The 24,305-nt window shown below is 32.8% G+C and overlaps 1 protein-coding gene across 1 annotated transcript in view; it reads right to left on the minus strand.

The window, feature by feature from the left end:
* The window catches only part of LOC105620819 (prominin-like protein), a 271,180-nt gene that overhangs the window by 51,733 nt on the left and 195,142 nt on the right, over nucleotides 1–24,305 (minus strand). Inside the window, 4 exon segments of the mRNA XM_012202300.1 lie at nucleotides 15,204–15,254; nucleotides 17,589–17,710; nucleotides 18,003–18,161; nucleotides 18,264–18,819. Of these exon segments, the coding sequence (XP_012057690.1) occupies nucleotides 15,204–15,254; nucleotides 17,589–17,710; nucleotides 18,003–18,161; nucleotides 18,264–18,819 (888 nt within the window).

A 24,305-nucleotide genomic window follows, 5' to 3' on the forward strand; every position in this document is an offset into this window, starting at 1 on the left:
GAGAGAGAGAGAGAGAGAGAGAGAGAGAGAGAGAGAGAGATTTTGGAAAAGGTAAAAAGATAGATAGGGAGGGAAGGGAAAAGAAAAGAATGGTAGGATGAGGAATGTAAAAGGAAAAAAGGAAGATAAGGAGGGCTGGAAGAAAAGATTAAAAGAGAGATAGGAATATAAGAGAGAGAAGAGAGTATAGAGAGTTATGTGAGAGAATAAGACAAGAGGAAAATGAAAAATAGGAGAAGGAAGCAGAGGAAGCAAGAACAGAGGAGCAGGTGTAGAGAGTGATTAAGCGAAAGAAAAAGGTAGAAGGGATTGAATAAGGATATAGAATTAGAAGAGTGGGAGAGTATCTTTCGTAAACAACTAGGCGAAATAGAGAATAAGGTAATAAAAGGGATAGAGAGAGAAGGACGGAGAGGAGAAAGAGGAAAGTAATAAACAGGATAATAAGGAGGCTGAAGGATGATAAAGCAATAGGAGTGGATGAAGTGTCGAGTGAAGTGTAAAAATATGGTAGGGAAGGAATAGAGGAATGGGCGTGGTGGTTTTACAACAAAATATGGAGGGGGAAGAAATGACCAGAAGAGTGAAGAGAGGATACAGTTGTGCCAATTAAAAATAAGAAACGAGGAGTAACGATAATGCCATCGATGTACAAGATATATATGACGGCGTTAGCGGAAAGGTTAAGAGAAGAAGCGGAGGGGAAGGGGCTGATTCTTTTGAATCAAATGGGATTTAGAAAGGGAATGGGATAGATAATATATATACGCTAAATTATTTAGTAAACAGGCAAATTGGGAAAAAGGGAGGGAAAATGACAGCAATGTTTGTAAATTTGAGGACATCATTTGTTCGGTGAATAGAGGAATGTTGATAAGATCTATGAAAAAAAGAGGAATAAGAAAGGGATTAGTGGAGAAGGTGGAGGAAATGTTAAGAGAGGCAATAGAGTAAGAGTGGAAGGTGGATTAGGAAGAGGGTTTTGGCAAGGGAGTAAAACAAGGCAAGCCCAGTTTAATATATTGATGGCGGATCTAGAAGAGGAAATGAATAAGTGATGAAAGATAAAGTGAGAAAAAATAAGGCTAAAAGAGAAGAAGATATATTTGTTGTAGTACGCAGATGATGTGGTATTGATAGCAGAAGAGGAGAGGGGGATGAGAAGTATGCTAGAAAGACTACTTGGATAGGAAAGAACTTGAGTTAAATGTAGGGAAGACGAAGGTTCAGGGAGGGGGGAGGGAGAATGAATAGGATGAGTTGGTAGAAAAAAGATTGAAGAAGTGAAGGAATACAAATATTTAGGATATTTCAAAGGAATGGAGGACAGAAAAGACATATACAGGAAAGGATAGCAAAAACAGCGAAGGATAGCGAGTAAAACAGCGAGTAAAAACAATAATGGGACAGATATGGGGGATAGAGGAGATTTTGCGGAAAAAAAGGGTATGGATGTTTGACACATTAATATGGACAGTAATGGGCAGTAATGGAAAGTAATGGGGTATGAAGTGGAGATACAGAGTTGGAAAGAAAGGTAGAGGATAGAAAAAGTGCAGGAAAGGTTCCTAAGATGGGTGCTTGGAGTAGAGAAAAGGACACCGGGGTATTTAGTAGGGAGTAAGAAATGCAGAAGGAAATGTTGAGAAGCAGAGCGCGGAGGAGGGCATTCGAGGGAGGGGTTTCGAAGAAAGATTGGATTAGGCAAAGGGAAGCAAATTAGCGCGGGATGTAGGAAAGAAATAAGAGAGAAAGCGCTAAGAGGAAGAGACGTATCGAAATGGAAGAAGGAAAGGAGATAGTTTTTTAAGGATAGAGGAATGGAGATACAGGAATGGGAGAGACAGGGAATGGAGGGAGACAGAAAATACAAAAAATTAGAGGAGAGAGAAAAGATCAGGCAGAGGAAAGAAAAATGAAAGCGGATAAGGAAATCGAGATTAGTAGATGATATAGATAGATAAAGGAGGACAGCGTCCCGAAATATCTGGAGAAAAGATGGAGGGAAAGTAGATGACAGAGGATAGCAAGATTTAGGCTTAGAATGAGATGATGGAAAGGAAGCATTAAGAAGAAGAGGAAAGGATGATGTGTCGGTTATGCGTCAGGAGATTTGGGAGCATATCTGAGAGAAATGCAAGAGCTGGAAGGAGAGAGAAAGTAGTTAGCAGGAAGCATGTAAGAGGATTCTAGGGGGAGAGGAAGAAGGTGTGGGATGGATGAAAAATGGAGGAGAAGAGTGAGGAGGAAGAGGGAATTGAGAAAGGGAGGAGGTGAGCGAATGAGTGAATGGATGAGAGAGAGAGAGAATAAGAAAAGGCGAAAAATGTAAACGGAAACGGAAGTCCATAGGATGTAGGCAGAGGGAGCGACGGAGAGGGCGAGTGCGAATGGGGGAGGAGGGAGGGGGAGGGAGGAGGGAGAGAGAGGGGGGAGAGCGAAATAAATGTAAGTCAAGTTAGAGTAAGTTAATGTTTAAGTTAATGTAAGAATTATTGTAAATAATGTGTAATCCTAAGGGAAAAAACAAATATACATACAAACGGCAAATCAAACGACCACACGATTCTTATAATAATTATAATTATAATTGTTATTGTAATACAATAATTGTAATTATTATTGTTGTACAAAAATTTGAAAATATGTGAAAAAAAGTTCTCAGATGTATTTTTTTATTCGGATTCATCGCATAATTTTACATGCAAAAACGTCAATTATTTATTTTAAAAAATTATTATATAATTTAAAACAATTGTAAAAAGCCAATATAAAGCAAATATCGATGGTAGTGTAAAATATTTGCGCAACGATGTCGTTACTTACTCTTAACGATTTATAGAATAGAGTATCAACATTTTTAAGATCTAGAGACACTCCTGAGCCAGAGCGTCACGTAAGCGATTGGTAACTCGGTCGCTAAAACTCGAGCGGTAGTGAAGGATCGCTCATTGGAATCAGTATAATGCATCTACTATCTATTATCTAATATTGAGTACTGGTATAAGACATACCTAATGATCTATTATGGGACAGATTTCTAATATGAGGTAGCGGAATTTATGCTAAATTAATAAGGATATGTACTAATAAGGATTTGGTTCTATCATGAACTTTTTATTTTTAGTGTGAAATCTGTTTAATAGCAAATTCATTATTAGATTATACGTAGTTTGTAAAAAAAGATTTGTGAAATTGGATGTTATCAAATTTTAGTGAAATTAGTCTTTAAATATTGTTTTTATTATATAAAAATAAATATTGAGTCTTATATAAAAATAAATAAAGTCTGCATGCAGTGATAGAGTAAGATTGATAGGAAAATACATGATGTAATTATTTGTTTAACTGTAAAGATTAGATTTGATGATCATGCAATCACAAGGCATAGAAGTCGTAATATGAGATACTCAGCGTATAGCTAATGGGAGCACTCAAATAAACAATTCAATATCCCAAAGCATACTACCGAACGATATGTTAAAAATGACTATTATTGTTGAGATTTATCGCACGCACGCACACATGCACACTCGCCTAATTATATAAATCATTATATATATATTTAAATTTTTTGTTCCTATTTTTATATAATATAATAAAAGCGTGTATATATATATATATATATATATATATATATATATATATATATGAGATAAGCTTATCTTATTTTTTCCTTAATTTCCTGTTATATCACTTCATATAAGGAAACCTTCGTATGTCATATTAGGAACTTTTTCTGAATGATCAAAATCGACACTTTTGATAAAAAATTCTACATAAAACAAAGCTATTATCGACTATTAACTTTTGGCAATAAAACTTAAATATATTTTTGTGTGAATTTATATACGTATATAGTATATATTATATACCCAATACGTATATACCCAAAAACGCAGGCCGAAATAATTTTTCGATCTTGAAAACGCTGAAACTCTACTAAACTATCGCAGTAATATCACAAGTTAATATGTGTCATCACGAGTTAATATGAATCAATATGTATCACGAATTAATATTAATTATGTGTACATGAATATAAACATTTAAGATCCAACTAAACTTTAAGGCTTTGATTTCTATAATTTGTGTTATTATGTTATCACTAGGGCAATCAAAATATGCATAGGACATAGTTTTTTGTTTGACTAATAAAGAAATAAACTAAATACAAATTTGTTTCATAAGAAATTATGCATTTTGAGCCTTATATGTTACATATAGCATATTTTTGCATATTTCACACACAAAAGCATATTTTTGCATATTTCGCCCATACGTGCCCAATATTTACATATTTTATCTATTTTTATTGTATATTTCATCGTTCGCACTTTTACGTTCAATCTTCTATATTTCTGTATATAACATCAAAGACTCTCTCTCTTTCTCTCTCTCTCTCTCTCTCTCTCTCTCTCTCTCTCTCTTTTCTCTCTCTCTCTCTCTCAAATCATTATGATATATGCATTTGTTTTAATTTTAAACTAATTAAATTTTTTTAAATGTAAACATAAATTTTATCAAATTCATTTTACTTTGTTATTATAGGTAAAAAACTTAATTAATAATTTGAAAATTTGTGTGATAAAAATGTAAACATAAATTTTATCAAATTCATTTTACTTTGTTATTATAGGTAAAAAACTTAATTAATAATTTGAAAATTTGTGTGATAAAAATAATTTTTAAATAATTATTCCTTTCTTTAGAGCATTTTCTCCAATTTCACAGAGCATATTTTAAGCGCTTAAAAAAAAATTTTTGCAACAAAATTTTGAGATATATTCCTTCCTTTAGAGTATTTTTCCAATTTCACAGCATATTTTAGAAGCTTAAAAAGGGATTTTTACAGTATAATTTTGGTTGCATTAGTTATCACATATACGATCTTATAATATATTATATTAAATATTCCTATTAATTAAACATGAAGGTAGAAATTGAGGTTAAAATTAAATAAATTACAAGCCTTTAAAGAAAGATATCTGATTTTATGCGACTTTACCGTATCTCTGCAAATTTACCGTATCACAAATTTGACGTGATATGACATTTTCTGGATCAGATTCGCAATTAGAGTATCAAAAATCTATTAAAAATAACTTCATTTATTCATACTTTAAGGCTAAAATAGTATCGATTACAGTTTCTAGAAAAACAGAATCTGGTCATGCCTTCAAAATGTCATATAAAAGTGATGGGGATAGATTCTTAGTGCTTGCACTTTATACTTTCATACTTAGATATTAGTTCCATGATGAACGTGAATGAAACCGGAACAGACATATTTGTCTTGTCTCGGTTTGGATATTGTCATCTCTTTTTTTTCTATCAAGCCTTTTTGTTTTGATTTTACATTTCCTTTTTATCACTCTCTCATTGGCGCTTCTCCTTTGTAAAGTTGTGCGGAACATATTTGATACTGATCGTCATTATTTGAAATTATGTTTTCATTTGAAATTTTATATTTTTATTAAACAGATTATATATTTCTTTACAACTATATTATTTCTTTATAATTATAAAATTTCCTTATTAATTATAATATGAAATACAACAATAAAGAATATTTTGCGTTATTTATTTCATATCTACAAGTTTTCAATAAGTTACAATAAGCACGCTATTTCCTTAGATTATGTGTCAATGTTGCCATATTCGTGAGACAACTCCCATGGCGAGATCTATCTGTGCATGCGAATACTACGTCATGTATAGTACATCAATATGATCGGTTGCGGCACGTATTAAGATTCAATATGTGACATTCCTTTGTATTTTTTATATCTATCAATATTAATGTTGTTGCAATAGGAAATATTGATATATTAAAAGTTATTTATTAAACATATATTAGTTTATTAGCGCTAGCGCGCATGTTTGTCTCAAGAATCTGATAATACTGATTGTGATTCATGCTGCCACAGTAAAGCAAACCAACATAAACCAATCGAAAAACATGGGTCGATGACCAGACTCTTTTTTGGGATTCTATGTAATATCGATCAGTGTAATTAATCTTTTCGACACAGCTTTATTTTTCGTTATATACTTCCGCTGTACGAACAATCGAATACGCTGCCATTGTACGAGACAATTATGACATATACTTCACTTTACCGGAGAAAAAGCATAACAGTTTACCGTGTATAAAGTATTGGTGAAAAAGAATCAAACTTTAAGGAGATCCTGCCGTCTGTATTATCGACTAAATTAGTGTACATTGAATATCTTTCGCTAATATCTTAATATACGACTACATGTAAACACATACACATTCTAACTCTTTGTCCTAACGTTTGTAATATGTATGTTTGTAATATGTATGTCAAATTCGTTTATGTCGAATTTCATTACGTTCTGGGATTTATTTTCCGTTTGTTTGACCATTCATATTAATCTTTTCGATACTAACAATGGGATCGGTTTATATTACCAACTAAATCGTTATTTTTGTATAACAATTTTTCTTCCTCTTTTACAGATTCAAAAATTCTTCTCCAAGATTAAAATATATATATATATTAATATGTGTCTATGAGATGAAGTTTATAACAAGAACGACAAAAAATTTTTCTTAAAATTTCAATTTCGAAATTTTTTGTTCTTCTCGGGATAAGCTCTGCCTCACAGATAGATATTAATTCGTATATTTTAATCCTAGAAAAGGATTTTTGAATCTGTAAAACAAGAAAAAAGTAATTGTACAAAAATTACGATTTAGTCGGTAATACAAACAGCTTTGGGATTCCCTTAATACGTTTTGTAGTAATAACACTTAAAAAATTGCTAAACTATTGCTAAATTAAAATTGTTAGACGAGCGTTCAATGCTGAACTATAATTGTCGTTAATGTACAATGAACATTTACCGTTAGATGAACTGTAGTTGTCGTTAGTATCGAAAAGGTTAATAAGAATAATCAAACAAGTGGAAAATAAATCCCAGAACGTTTAATAAAACGACACAATAAAAAAATTCGACACAAACAAATTTAACATACATTTTACAAACGTATTATAAACGTTAGAACAAAGAGTTAGAATCTTCGTATGTGTTTACATGTAGTCGTATATTAAAATATTAGCGAAATATTATTAATATTGTTCGATATACACTAGAGTGATAAATATATATCTCAAAAAATTCACATTATTCAAATGTATATTCTTCTTTCTTCAAATAATAAGTATGCATATGACGTTACAAAAATCTGTATAACACGAGCATATTCTTTGATTATGTAGGTATTTGTGTATTTTGTCTATGTTACTCATACTCAGCTAACGTGACAATTAGTTATTTGCTCATTTATTTGCATAGTTAACAGCACATTCCTGAAAAAGGCAATGTTCAAAATAGGCCATTTTCAAATATAGATTTTCGGCGATAAAGATTATTCTTTATTATCATATTCAGGTTATTAATCTAAGCAGCACACAGCGCTTACAAAGCATGAACAAAATATTAAAAAATGCATATAATCGCTTTTTTTAGTGCTTTGCAAGTACTATTGTGCTACTTAGGATCAATTCAGTATTTTATAAATGATTTAAAATAAATATATAATTCAGTATTAAAATAAGTATAAATAGAAAATTCGCAGAACAATTGTAAAATCTTATTATATATTTGAAAATAAGTGAAACCTGATAGATATCTTTACTGTCTTTGGAACATAAGATTTAAAAAATTTTTTTATTTTATTATTGTAATGTTGAAGATAATTTAAAATGGAACTAAAACATTCATTACAATAATTACGTATATAAAAAGAAACAATTCAAATTAACGCTTGTTCAATTGCACAGCAATGATACAATTTACAATAATCAATGATCGAGCAAGAAAAGTGTTAGAAAATATAATAATGTATTTATGAATTCAATATAAAAATATTTTGACTGTCTCAGAGTTTTCATCAGTTTAAATTAATATAATAAATTTAATTTGCGGTAATAATAACGGTAATAATAAACTGAACAATATAAAAGTGACAACAAGGAATCGAATTAAACCAGACTTTCATACCTCAAATTACGTGTATTAAATAAATAAATCTTTTTTCACTATGATAATTTTGGTCAACATGTTTCACTCACATCCAGAGATGATACGATATAATCAAAAAGTAATAAATCAAATGCATTTATTATACTGCTGTTATTTTAAAATTACTTGAATTCATATTGTATTAATTTAGGTAAATATCCTGTTTAGAGGAGTCCCCTCCAATGATATGTTATATTAATGTTGATGCAGTATTAAGGTCATGATCTTGAATGACGTCCAACAGGTTTTAGCCGTCGATCGTTAAACAGTTATTAACAATCAAAGTTAATAATTATTTCTCTGCTTTACATGAAAAGTCAGACAACTATAGACAGGGAAAGAGGTATAAGATGGACCGATTAAGGGAATACGTCTTTCCACGCGAAAAGAGATCCATCTGTCTAGAGATGACTTTTCACGCACAAAGCGAGGGCTATCCAATACTAAAATATGGGTTGGGTTAGATTATTTTTTGGAGACAGTGCCGCTCCCGAAAGAGGGAGATAAGGTGGATCTTTCTTCGCGTAGAAAGTCATGCGGAAGAGGGAAAGATGGATTTTGCTTCGTTGATGTTGCTGACGTTGTAAAATGTATGCGTGGAGACACTGTAGTGCCTTTCTAGTAGTGAGATTCTTCTCTAGCATAGATGATCTAATTTTTGATTAGTAGGATATAACATGGCGTATTCTAGCAATCTGTGATGATTAAGATGCGAAAGAATGGGAAACAGAAATGCGGGAAATAAAAGCGAATATGCATTTTAACCTTACATTTAATAAATGTTAATATCACTGCAAAATCTCAGTAAATGACTCTATGAACCATAATAACATATCTATAAATAAACAATATAAACATATAATGTTTGAACATTGATAATGTAAAACAGAAAAATATATATATATACGCTTATATAACAAAATTAAGGAATTATTCCTTTTTGATTTTCAAAAAAATCGAAAATTTTGTTTGTTTAAATCGATAGTTTAGGATCTTAAAAAATAAATTTACCTTTTTAAAAAAAGATAAAAAAAGGTGCCAAGTGTGCGTGCTCCTTTCAGAAAAATGTTATATAAATTATTTTCACTTTAATTTTACATAAATTATTATACGCGCTTGTATGTGCACTTCTTGAAGAAAAAAATGACTTCCTATTTCAAACCTATTTTCCAAACTATGAAAGTATAATACTATCTGTATAGACAATTCCGATATTTACCAGAAGACCGATAAAGAATTGAATATTCTCCATGAGATCCCTTGGTAGGGAGGCTTTTTGAAGAAAGTAGCACCTGCTTGAACAAAAGTAATTATAATATCTTTCTTTTCACAAAAAGATGTAGTTATTTTGTATAAAATTCTAGTTCATTTAAAAATTCTAGTTCATAATTATTATTATAATGTTGTTCAAATAAAAAATGTTATAGCTGCATCTTCCAATTAAATCTCGTTTATCCATAAAAATCTTTAGTAGCATACATAATCGATTACAATTTATCATTGAATGTGAAGAGAGCCATAGCATAAGTTTTCTAGACTTTGAACATTGTTAATTTTGTTAAAAATAATTCTTAACAAATTCTAGAACAATTTTCCTTCTCCAAATTCTAGAGAAAAAAATTTCTGAATAGTTATACCTAACAAAAAAATTCATTAATGATTATTTAAAAATACTCATTACAGACTGACAAAGGTAATGTTATTGTTGCTCTCGGCAAAAACATCTATGTGTCGAAGGAAATTCTTTCTGGATACCTATCAAAGAATTCAAAAAGATTCGATAAAAAAAGTGACACAAGATCTACGTATTACTCATAAGATGGAAGTGCAAGGAATTTATTGAGGATTCCATATATCGAAGACTACTCTACAACAGATGGCAATATTTCTAAGACTTATGGATTAATAAAAATTTACAAGTGCAAAGTACGAATTGCACCGCAAATACCGCATGTCTACATTTTTTTCATAATCGCGACTGTTTTGGTTACGGTTAAGAGAATACTGAATAAAATAATTAAGAAGCAAACTAAACAGTACAGCGTGGTAAGGATTCACCGAAGGATAATATGAATCCTTATCTTACAGGATACTGCTTGTGTGAAGTTACATGGATGGAACGACATCTGAATCCATACCAACATATCGCTGGGAATCGTTCCGTCATACGCCCGGCATATATTTCGAAGAAATCGAGTTGATGAATAAGGCGGAATCGGAATGGAAACTCATAATTAAATTAGATGTTACTGCTGTAGAACTCGATTTGAGCAGCTTCAAGAGTATTTAAAAAATACGGAAAAGCGATGTGAAAAGATCATCGCCGGAAACGCGCAACAAATATGCGCGAATATGATGCGGATATTAGAAAAGGAAAATATCCAACTTATCGCTAGAACAGTTAAGAATATACAATTCCAATATAAATAAAAGAAGGTTAATAAACGCCCGATCAGCAAAACGCTGTTTGGTCAAACAGGGCGTTTTGGATGATGATGCACAACGAATAAATGAGCAATATATAGATATTTCAAAATAATCAATAGGTGTTACAACATGCAGCGAAGCATCAATTAAAAATATTAAATGCGATTATTGGATACAGCAGTAGTCTTGAAAAGGCAACGGCCTATAATGAAAACTTATTATTTAATGTTACGAGGAAAATGGAAATGTAATTAGACATATATACGCAACGAGAAGATTTAGATGAACATCTACAAGTTCTCACTGCCATCATGACAGATTTGACAGCGGACGAAGGGAAAACATTAGATTATTTAGTGTACTTGAAGAAAGGTTCAGTATCTACTCGTTTATTATTGTTAAAACAAATAATAACAGATTTGCGAGAAGCCGCGTCACAGTTAACGAAAGATTTGCATTCAAATTTTCTATTTCAAATAAAAAGAGAAAATTGGAATACCATCCAAATATATATCAATTAACGCATTCTATTTTAATTCTTATATATTTACTACGCTCAAGTTTCCAATAATTATGTATCCCACGTATAAAGTAATACGTGCAATATCTCTACTTTCTTACCTACACTCAAATATATTTATTTTCGTGAAGATTAATCATCCATTAAATAAGGAGAATAATCATTATACGTTACTATATGAAAGCGACTTAGATAAATGCATATGAAATACGACGTATACTTGCGAGCAAACGTTTCCAATATATAATATATTAAATCCGACGCGCGAAGTACTAATATTTATAAACACACCGAGACAACTTCAGAATTGCAAAAATGGACACGTCTTATCTAGTACCATCCTGTGGATTACGTTCACGGAGGCTCAAATGTGGTTATATTTCACCAAAAATTTCAATCATTTATAATAATTCTGAAAGCGAAATAGAAATTAAGAAAACGGGTAGAATTAAATTAAACAGAGATTGTAAACTATCTACACCGGACTTAACCTTACAATCATCTCAAAACGAGTGATGTATTAAGGCATATCTACCTAACTTAACATACAATTCCGAGAAGGATGTTAAAATCGAGTTCCCAAAGCTTACTCTAACAATTAATCAAAGATCCTAAGGAACTAACTAAATTAAATTCAGACATAAAGGATATCAAAGAATACTTAGGAAAGAGTAACAATCATGTATTCAATCATGTATTCAACAATCATGTATTCAACAATAAATATATAATGTATCCTGTAGGAGTAGGTACTGCTACTTTAATTATAATTAATATTGCATGTATCACGCTATATATAGTCAATAAGTGAAGACAAAGACGGGAAGACGCAGAAATACAAAGGCGTAGCAATGACGCCATGTTACATTAATATTAAAAAACGATTATAAGAAAAATTGTATATCGGGAAAAATTCTGTAAGATAATAGAGCGAATCAAGGAAACTCGTATCCTCATTTCCTTTTTTCAAAGAGGAAGAGAGTGCTAATTGTACAAGTAATAATTGCGCCACGAACGTACAAGAAATATAAACGATTAAATAAATGATTACCAAAACCGATTTATTTAATATACTCAAAGTTATTTTTAAATAATTAATATAAAAGAAAGACCCTGACCGAATATAAATTGCAAACTTAAGAAATGCGGACTCAGAAGTTGCGCGAAAGCTATCCTTGTCCGATATATGGAACGCTGATGGGTTAACACAGAACGCTCAAGGATTCAAAAAATATAAAATATAAGCGCGACCGCGGACGCAATCGTCGGTTAGAAATTTGAAAGAAACTCATCGCGTTACTTTGCTCGTCTAAACGAAATTGTAACAGTCTTTACCGTGACGCGAATAGTGCTAAGAGGAATTGTAATAAGGTAACTACTGGTGTGTAAAGCTAAATATATTTCTATTTAAAAAACTACAAGGTTGGCTAATTTTATTTCTCGAAGTCTTTGTGGATCCACGAATCGTGCCGTGAAATACTGACACAACAGTTATGTTGGATTAATATAATATTGAATATATCAACTAAATACGAGATTACGATCAAAGTTAGATGTTTAGTGTGTCATATGTATTTTATCAATATGTATTTTAAAAGCAATTATCAACTATGATTGCGTGCCAATTACTTTCGGATTTGCAAGTCAATTTGAGATGCTAATAAAATTCTTTTTTTTATTTTACATTCATGTGACCTTATTATTTAGATTTTTATTCGAGAGGCACATATATACTTAGCCTTTTTTTATCTTTTTTCATATACATGTCAGTTAATAGCCGCCGTAGCATTTAATGTAGAGTCTATAATAGGAATCATAGACGAGAGGATCTTATTCCAACTAAGAGTTAAAGTTGTAGGAAATTGATCAATTACAGTCAAATATAAAGAAAATCGGTTATGATTGGTCAATTTTCTAAAGACTTCATGATCATCTACGACTCCTATTATAAACCTCGCGTAAATGTGTATGTCCGCCATTTTTTATCCAACTAAAACTTATATAATCTCTTAATATAATGTCTCTACGTGGAGATAGTATGTGCAGTACTCTTCGAGGGATGGCACTGTCCCTAAAAAAATATAACTTAACCCAATTTTAATATTGGTTGATTCTCGTTTTGTGTGGAAAGTCATGCGCTCCTAAATAGGGAGAGGGGGGGGAGGGGTGAATCTTCCTTCGCGTGAAAAGTCGCTTTTAGGCAGAGAGGGAGGTAAAGTAAACCTCTCTTCGCGAAAGTCGTATTTTTTTAATTGATCCACCATATCTCCCTCTCTAGAGTCTTATCCGACTTTTCACGTAAAGCATAGAAATAATTATTAACTTTGTTTGACTGTTAATAACTTTTTAACGAATAATTAGCGACGGCAGAAACCTGTCGTAAGTCATGATCTTAACATATATCAAAGATTATTAGAGGGATACCTCTAAACAGGATGTTTATCTTAATTTACATTGATTGAGACTTTATGATAGCCAAAACATTTAGATATTGAACGTATAAATACATTATTATATCTATTTTTTAACATCTTTTTTGTTCGATCATTGATTGTTTTAAATTATGTATTATTAACTATATATATATATATATATATATATTGGTATATCATATTAAAGTATATTATATATATTAGGGATGTATCTCGAACATCCAGAAAATATCTGGTATTATTTGATATCTTTTTATTCTATTCGAATAGTCTGATACCATTAATATCTCACAATATATATTCGACTGAAATTTTATATTAAAAATTTGATGCAGAATTATATTTTTTTTAACTGAACTTTTTCCAGTTTGTGGTTTTACACAGTTATGTGATTTATGCTGATAATCGAAATAGATTTTCATCATAAAATGCTGAAATGTTATTGTCCTTCATGAAAAATTGGTTAATATTAAACTTTGTTTACTAAGCAATGTTGAAATTATATTGCAAACAACCTTATTCCACAGTCGATTATTATTGCTATTTTTCCTCTGTTTTCCTTTTTTAAATAAATAAAATTTAAATAAATAAAATTTTAAATAAATTCCTTTTTTAAATAAAATAAATTTTTAAATAAATAAAATTTGGTAAATTTATACCGGATATGTGAAAAAGATTCTATATCCGACCGAATAACGAATATGATATTACATTTTTTTCAAATATCCGGTATCCAGTAATTTTACATTCCGGTGGATCCCTAATATAATCTTCGCATTAAGAAAGGCATTGCACTTTATTGCTTATTACCCTTTTTGTTACTATCTCTTTTTAGATATACATATCTTAGATCTTTTATAAATATATAACATCAGCTTATTCTGCTATTATAAATGCTAAATAGAATTATATCTGATATTTTTTTACATCAAATCTTTCCCTTAAATATATTTTTTAGACTAAATGGATAGTATTGATATTTACTAGAATATTATTTTAATTCAAATCAAGATTTAATTGCATATCGTTTATCAAAGAAACGAGAAATATATTTAAACAATGAAGTATACATGTTATATGTCATGTTGTATGTCACTCAAATATTTGTGTTAAAATGACTATATATCAAAATTACTATACTGTAATGGCTCATTTTCTTTGTCCTTTATTAACAATTAAGAGAGAAAAGAATAAGTTAAACATATATAATATTTCAGATAACAAAAAATTATTTTTAACAAGGTTGGAAAGAAATTACTTTGTAAAAGTAACTCGTTACTAATTTAAAAAAGTAATTTATATTATTGTTATTAAAAATGTTATAATAGCATTTAATGGTTGCAACGTGATAAAAAAATTCACACATTCCCTACCCTTCCACACACATGTATTGTATACATGCAAATAACAATAAAGATAATGATTCTATTCCATTAACCAAAAATGTAACTATTATACATTACTATTAATCATTAACTGCGTAACTATTAATACAAATTAAAAAATATTTTAATATTTTATCGTTATTAAAAAAAGAAGGAATTGATATCAATAAACGCGTTACTTCCCAGCTCTGATTCTTAATTCTCAGAAAATGAACCATTGTACGATCTATGGTGAAAAATAAGGTGAGGGAAATATTGTGTCGATTCAAACAATTTTTTATCACATGAAAAGTGGTGACAACAAGTTTTATATATATACATGCGTATATCTTAGAGATATGTGGAACATGCGAGCACACTTTGGCTTTGTTGTAGTATACTTACTGGGCGAGGGGTATGTTATCCCTGTCTGCGTATGCGTCATACAAATATTCACTGTAACGGAGCGTTAGCGGTTAGATTCCAACAATCATTCCACACATTAGATAGCTACATAATCTAGATTATCGCAGTGGACCGCGACTATTCGGTCTAAGTAAAATAGATTTTATACAATCTTTCGTTATTGCTCGCAGTTAATAAAAGAATGCGCATTCGAGATATAGTTGGGATAGTTTTGTAAATACCGAAATAGTATAAGTAACAAGTAATTTAATCAAAATAGCATTGATAATTTTTGATAAATCATTGATTGTAATAAATAAATAAAAATTGTTAATTATATAATAATTACCATGTACAAGTATGAAATGACGATTTGAGAAACAGATGGCACATCAATGCAGTGTGAAGTACAAAGATTTAACATTATACGCCATTTTATTGTCCATCCACAAGTGTCAAACGCGCAAAATGATTTGATTGAAAAGTGTTTGCATAATATTGCTGCATAATATTGCTTTAATATGACGAAATTTGTATCAAATTCATGGAGGATTCATGGACAGCATTAATTTTTTGTTTTCATTTGAAGAAAACTGCTGCGGAATCATACCGATCACTTGGAGAAGCTTATGGTGAACATGGTCCATCGCAAAAAACGTGTGAACGATGGTTTCAGCGTTTCAAAATTGGAGATTTCGCAGAGATGTTGCAGACAAGGAACACGGAAAACCGCCCAAAAAGTACGAAGATGTGGAATTGCAAGCATTGCTGGATGAAGATGATTCACAAACACAAAAACAACTCGCAGAACAATTGAGCGTTAGTCAACAAGCTGTTTCCAATCGCCTACGAGAGATGGGAAAGATTCAGAAAGTCGGCAGATGAATTGAACGAGAGACAGATGGAGAGACGCAAAAACACATATGAAATTTTATTCGAACGATACAGAAGAAAATCATTCTTGCATCGTATCGTTACTGAGCATGAAAAGTGGATTTTTTTTGAGAATCCCAAGCGCAAAAAATCATGGGTAGACCCAGGCGCACCATCCACATCGATCGCAAGACCGAATCGCTTTGGCAGGAAGACGATGCTCTGTGTTTGGTGGAATCAGAAGGATGTGGTCTATTATGAGTTATTGAAGCCTGGCGAAACGATTAATACCAAACGCTATCAACAACAATTGATCGATTTGAATCGTTCGCTGTTTAAAAAACGACCAGAATACTAAAGAGGCAACACAAGGTCATTTTTCTCCATGACAATGCTCCATCAAATACGGCAAAACCAGTTCGGGACACGTTGGAAGCACTCAACTGGGAAGTTCTACCCCACGCGGCTTACTCACCAGATTTGGCTCCTTCCGATTACCATTTGTTTGCATCGATGGGTCACGCACTTGTTGAACAGCGCTTTGGCTCGTACGAAGATGGAAGATGAAAAAATGGCTCGTTGAATGGTTCGCGATAAAAGGAGAAGATTTTTACTGGCATGGTATCCACAAATTGCCCGAAAGATAGGAAAAATGTGTAACTAGCAATGGAGCACTTTGAATAAATCTCTTTTTATCATTCTTCCGAATTTAACGCGTTTTTTTTTGGGAAAAAAATCGTCATTTTATACTTGTACACCTGTACATGAAAAGAGATTCAAACTCGAGTGCAATTATCTTATGCCCGTGTTACATTACGCATTGAAAATTGAGGATTTTGGAATTAAAGATTAGAATTCGACCAATCAGATAATTTTAATTTTAATCTGTTTCATTTTAATTGGCTGAATTTTAATTTCCTCAATTCGTAATTTTCAATCTCTAATGCATAGTGTGCCGATATCAAGCAATTATTTCTGTTTTAAACAAGATATAAATTTTCGAAATCGAGAAGACAAAAAATTCCTTCGAACCTAGAAATTCTTTCAGAAGGATTTTTTGGAAAACAAAAAATATGGACATGCCGATTTCAAAGATATTACAAAGCGCGAATAAGTACATGCCATGATATATGGAAGAGAGTGACTACGAGACGAAAATAAAAGAATTAACAGTTTCTACATGAGAAGTGTTCAGGGATCGTTGTACGTTGAGATTCGCAAAAAAGAAAAAAAAGCTTTATCGTACCGAAGAGTAACGTCTAATGCGTCTTGTTATCTCTTACATTTTTTTCTTTTAGATTTGTAATTGATACTTGGGACGTTACTCAACGATTTGGTAAATGACTCATGTTTAATGTATGATTTCGATTGACAATGGATTTACTAAAGACACATTAGTATCTCAAATATTGTCATGCACCATATATTGGATGAGTCAAAAACAATTAAAGAAACGTTTCTTAGATTGCAGTTGAGAATTGTTATATCTATAAAGAGAGATTAGAAACTTACGCTTCGACAAGAGGCCCCGGATATGGATCTGACTTTTGGTACAGAGCGCTCAACTTCACACAGAGCATTATTGTTGGTATGAATAGGATTAGGCACCAACCAACGCTTGCCCAAAAGCCGTTCTATACATAAATATAAATAAAATCATAAATATTAATTTTCAACAAAGACTACTTAATTTTATAATGCATTATTACTCGCTCAATACTTTAGTTGTCATCCGTTACAATAAATTTGTTTATCACCTTATGAAAACGGTTAGAAAATTTAATGGAAATTTAGTGAAAATTTAAGAATTTATATAAATAAAATATAAAATATAAATAAAATTTAAGAATTTATATAAATATATAGGCACGTATTAGCATATCAGATGATATACGTGGATTTATGAATGCAAAACTAAATACTTACGAATGGATCCAAAATTCTATTGCATCCGGCCACGAGCGTTGCGTTATAAGCATTCGACACGGGAGCACATCTTCCAATTTTGAAAATTGCAGATTCAATGACATGCTCGAGAAATTTATCCACTTGATGCAAAAACGCATTGCCAAATTTAGTAGCAAGCTATTAACAATAACATATTTTAAATTGACATGTTATAAATAACATCAATGTAACATATAGCAATATTACTAAAATATATTTCTATAAAAAAATGAGACGTACATATTGAACATATTCCGGTCCATCCTTATTTAGGAATTGCTGTGCCTTGGTAACTTCATCCACTAAATCATGAATAGCGTCAGCCATTGAACTATGATTGAATTTAATGGTCTCCTGAAGCGTTAACGCGTTCGCGCTCAATTGTTCGCTGAGCATAGCCATAGGCATGACTAAGTCTCTGTGATAATGTTCCAAGTCATGTGCATTCTTCTCAAGACTGAGCCTGATTTCCTCTTGTCCTTCCGGTAATTTAGCGGAAACTTCTCGTAATTGTTTGGCAAGATGTTCCAAATTAATATTCGTAATGTTCTCAGCGAGTAGCTCGGCGTACTGATAGAATTTAATGTCGCTTAGGCCACTCTGCGCTAGATCGTTCAGTTTGGATCTCGCGCTATCCTTCAGGATCACTACACCGGGAGAAAGGCTGATCTTGCGGCGTAATTGTTGGATGGTATCATTGATGTCGTAACGTCCATTGTAATCGCGCAGGCTCTCAACAATGAATACATTTTTTAGATTCAGCACATTGTAAAGCGTCTCATTCTCATGGCATTTACTGTAATGAGGAAAAACTCAAGTTACATAATAAATTTCTTTTTTATTCAACACGTACTGGACTATATCCAATTATTTTACATAGCGCTTATTAATGAATCGATAATAAATCTTTTTTCTCTTGTAATATATAAACATCAGAAAAGAAAAATGTAAAAAAGGTGTCAAATATATTTTGCAAAAAAAAGAATCAAAGATAATATCAATAAAAAAGAAGTGAAATCAAAATAATATATTTCAAGTATATATATTTATTAAAAAAGTCCCGTAGAACATAATTCTCCGAGTATCTTGAAAACGTCCTTATGATAGTAGATATTCTTCGGACATCCTTTAGAATTGTATAGGATAATGTATATGGGATAATTGCTCACAATTATAGAATTAATATAAAATACGGAAGACGTTTAAAGTATAACAACACATTAAAATGAGAAAACGAAATGCAATAGATAGCATGAGGCGCAGAAATTGAAAAAGAATTTCTACATCGATAACAACTAAAAAATTATAGAGACAAAAAATGAAAATTATAGAAACGAAAATGAACAAGATCTCTAGCAGCAACATACTTGAGGAGACTGTTCTTTTTCATAATTCGATTCATGTAAATAATTCAATGAATATTTTATTAATTATAAATTATTTTTTGCAAATTAAAGAAATTTTATATACTGTGACGTAATATTTTTTTGTTTGTCACGTCAAGAATCGAGAGTCGGCGGCGGAATCGCACGTCCTCCCGGCTCAGAAGGTGAACGTGCATGCGAGCGCACCTGTGCACTAATCCTGTAATTGTCTGTTTTTGTTTAATATTTTTGCTCTTATTGTTAAAATTTTTATTCTTTAGTGATTAATCTCACAATCAAAGTTCGGATCGCCATGGATCGCGTTTGACACCTGCTATATTAATCTGTAATTATCCGTCTCACTCGCCAGTAGGAGAAGGAAGACAATATCAGAAGGAAAAAAGAAAAGGCGACGCTACGTTTGAAGGCTGCCCACAGGAATCCAGACACGCAGGTCGTATGGTTTTGTATAATTATTTGTAATCTGCTGCTGCCCTAAAACCTTCTTATGTCGCGACTCCTTGCAGAGTACAACCGAACCGGATGTCCATCGGGAGCATATGGTCCCCGACGTGGAACTGGAAAAGGAGCTGCCAAGACATCTCTCGTCAGTTCGGGAAGTTCCGAGGCCTCAAGAGGAAAAGCAGCTCTTGGGAGAAAATTATTACGCGCTCTTAAGAACAAGGATTTGCTTAAGAACAAGGATCTGTGCGGCACGCGCGGACAGCGTGATAAGTAGGAATCAATCAGCGTGATAGCCCTTCTGAGGGAGGCGAACGGTCTGTGTCCCTGCGTGAATTCACAAGGAACTCTCAGACCTCACTCCTGCTGTGGCCAACGTATAAAGGACGTGCGAAGTCAATGAGCGTTTGGAGACTGCTGCTGCGAGCGAGATTATCAAGGAGACAAGCGGAAGGAACAAGACAATGAAACGAGTATCGCCACTGCTGTAAAGCTGCCGATCCTGGCAGATGGGTTCATAGCTTCGGATGGATCGCGCATGGAAAAGCTCGCGTCGCGGAAAGAGGCCGATTTAATGGCTGCCATATAGAATGAATTTGCAAGATATAGAGTGAATGTGCCATCCTCCCAAGCCTTGGGATTTTTAGTTGTCGATTTTTGTGGTTCAAATCGTAAGAGATTATTAGTTGTCAAGTCGCGCTCGCCTCTCTTGCCACAATCGAGTCATTTTGGATTTTTGTACTGTCGTATCTCGCTTATATCGTGTCGGTATGAGTATTGTGATCGCGTTGTCGAGTTAACATTCGGCTTCGCGTCACGTTATCCTGCCCGGGTAATACTACGAGTTCATATCGATTTCGTGCGATCGAGATATCATGTAAATAGTTCAGTCACCGCGGAAGGAAATAGGAAATCGTATTGTAAAGTATAGTCGGCGTCCGACGTTAGAAGTAAGTTGTCGGGATCTTTTGCGAGCGTAGACCATACCGAATCCAGTGGAGGGAGCGAAGCTTGCATATAACCAAATCGTCAAATAATTGTCTTTATTTCTTTGTCAATTCGTGTGTGATGCTTGCCGCCTATCTCTCTCGCTCTCCGACAATTTTCTCACTTTTAACAACAATTTTTCCACATTTCTTTCCGTCGCGAATTTAGTATAAGTGAAAGAACGATTTTTGAAAGAATGGCACGCTCTCTCGTGCCTGGCGCACTTATTTAGTGAAAACTAAGAGACTGGCCGAAAATCCGCCTAGCTGTCGAGATATTCCGCTGTCGAGTAAAAAGGATACTTTTACTTGTTAAGAGAACGGTTGCTCATGAGAACGGTTACACATACATTCAAGTATTTAGTATTGATATATTTTATATTCAACAAATACACGTATAAACAAATATTTTTCTATAAGATACGCTCAAATTTTGTTATTGTATTAAAGAATCTAAATCTCAAATTTTGTTATTGTATTAAAGAATCTAAAATTTATTACAGTAGTAGTACAGTAGTAGAACAGTTATAATTCGACATAATCATTGTTATTAATCAAAGTATACTTGATTATCGTGAAAACAGAAATCTGAATAAAAATTTGCAAAAATAATACATAACTCGCAGAAATTTTTTTATTACCAATTTAAAAGCGAGTTATACGTCAAATTGATACTTATATATATATATATATATATATATGTATATATATATATATAGGTACATATACCTTGTAACACACATACGCACGCACGTGCGAAATTATATTGTCTATATGCTGTGATGTGACGTTTTTCATTGTTCATTACAAGGAAGTCATTCGATTTGACTGAAATAGCGTGGCATTATCGTCTTGTGTCCTCCCGACGCGGAGGACGGGCATGTCAGCGCTTGCGCGATTTTTGCGCGAGTGACTTTTATCGTTACATTTCGCAAAGTATTATTATTGCTTGCGAGTTTATTTAAGATAATCAACGGTTCCGGTATACAATTTGTTATACGAGGCATCGTCTCATCACTTCAACTGGCGGCAAGAAAAGAGATAGAAGATTTATATCGAGGATACGAGGCTACTCAAAGGAGGGGTAGCGTGCAGATGATACCGTTCTGAATTTTTAAATTAATCCCTTGTTAATGAATCTGTCATCCTGTCGCTGAATTACAGATAGCTATTAAAGAGAGTGATTAAAGCGGCATGAGAGAATGGCCACTCTCTGTCATAGTACAAGCGAGAGACCCCCCCCCTCCCGCTATCGAAGCCGTAGGAGAATCTTTGCCGTGAAAGGAATCAAATTCAGAAGACCGTTCAAAGAAGGAGTCCATCGATTAGAGTGTAAGGATACTCCTACAAGAGAATCACTCAAGAGGAGTCTGATGTATAGCCAACAAGAATGCCAATCGTAAGCCATATCCCGCGCATGTAAGGATATAGAGTGCATGGCGCTATCACGACTTGCGGAACTCGCGAGATGATTCACGACCAATCAGGACGCGATAAGACTTATCACATGGGTCTATGGCCTGCGTGCCTGCGAAAGGACCTGGCACTTGTGCTGTGGATGCGTAAGAGGACGCAGGACATTCCAGAGGAATTTAGATTATTGAGGAAAATCGAAAACCTGACAGTAGTATAATTCTACTGCAGTCTTCTGAAATTGAGTCGCGGGAGATACTCGTAGGTGCGGAAAAGAAGAAGAAGGCGCGGATAAAGGCACTATGTTTACCAATGTAGCCTAGTTTCCACCGAGGGTTTAAACTGGATCATAATGTAAGAATCTACAATTAAGCATTCCCCTGTCGTTCGACTGTAACAGGGGAATACTTCACTGTAGTTGGTTCTTACATTCTGATCCGATTTAAACCTCGGTGAAAACTAGATCAATGAGCCATGCTGTGACGTTACATATCATTGGGACCTGCCGCGGATCGCCTCGCCGCCGCCGTTGCAGCTACCATGCGCGTTATCTTATATACTTACCATCTTTCTTTCGATGCATTACTGTCTTCTATTTCTCTTTTTTCTTTTCATATCCAAAATCATTTGACATATGACGACATATTCGGATGATAATATCATCAATGTAATTTTGATAAAATTGCGACGTTGCCAAATAATATGCATAATGACATAAAAGTTAAAGATTAAGATGCATTGCGACGTTGACAAGTGCGCATAATATAAAATAAAAAGATCAATATAAAATAAAAAGATCAATTTTAACTTCCGAATTGCGTGCGTTTATTTTCATACTTATTTGGTCTTTTTTCTTACAACGGATATAGATACATATGGCATAAGATAGATCGGATGGAAAGTAAAGAAAATACATATATAATGATGTGAATGAAAAAATTTTTATTCATATTTTATTACATCATTTTTTTTCATACGCATTAAAAACTAAAATTAATAGCTCGCAATCGACAAGTTGATGTCCAGAAGATGTCGTTATCGCGTATAGCGTTTACGCAATGTTGGAGAATCACATATATTTGACATCGATCATATCAATAAATAGGACTAATCGTTCGAATGTTAATATCAATCTACCTGTTAAACTGAAACATACAGCGTAGTGACATTTTGGTCATCGTCACACGAATAAAAAATCGAGACATATGTGCGAAGCATCGTTCAGCGATGCAAAATCTGAATTAGCGGCCCAACGTTTATAAAATTGTTATAAAATTGTCTTTGTATTCGTTTCAAAGCATTTTGTAAATATTCCATCATTGCTTAGACTCCTTAGAAACCCTTACACATTTCGAGAGACAACAGTTTGTGTCCATGATGATTTTATAGAGCAATCTCCACGTAACTCAGTGAACCAACGATAATTCCATTTTCTTAATATTTGTCGCTCGTAGTCAGATCATAACGTCTGTTCAATAAATGTATCGTGTGATGCTCCATGCTGTGTACGCACGTAATGTTAAAAACGTTCTTTTTTGTATATTAGAACATTAAAACTTACATGTTACTGCAGTCCTTCTTTGTTTCGTATGATGCATTGCTCTCTTTGGTGAAGTACATTTTTCAACTGTTCGTACAATCAGGTATCGCAAGATTGATCGTATCCGCATAAATTGTAAACTATATGGTTATATATACGCTGCTTTCTCATATAATGGTAATACTTCTAGAATCGAAGAGGGAATAACTCCTCCCCTTCTTTATAAGAATTGCGAACATGTCGTATCGCGTTTTATCGCATCTTTCTACGTATTTTCTTTGTTCACGAGTTTATCAATGTTTATATTTTATGAATGATATTTCGATGACTTTGATGCTTTTCCCTCAGGGCATTCCCAATATCTCGCTTTTTTCTTCGATAGTGGATTTAATGACAAGAATACTCCTCGATTTCTGGTGTATGTATTCTTTTACTCAGCCTATCTCTTAACGCTCATAACAGAAACTAACGATTGAATGAAAAAAGCTTTATACACTGCCTATATACATTGCATGTA

Source organism: Atta cephalotes (genome assembly GCF_000143395.1).
Source record: "Atta cephalotes unplaced genomic scaffold scaffold00029, whole genome shotgun sequence".
NCBI classification, from domain to species: Eukaryota; Metazoa; Arthropoda; class Insecta; order Hymenoptera; family Formicidae; genus Atta; species Atta cephalotes.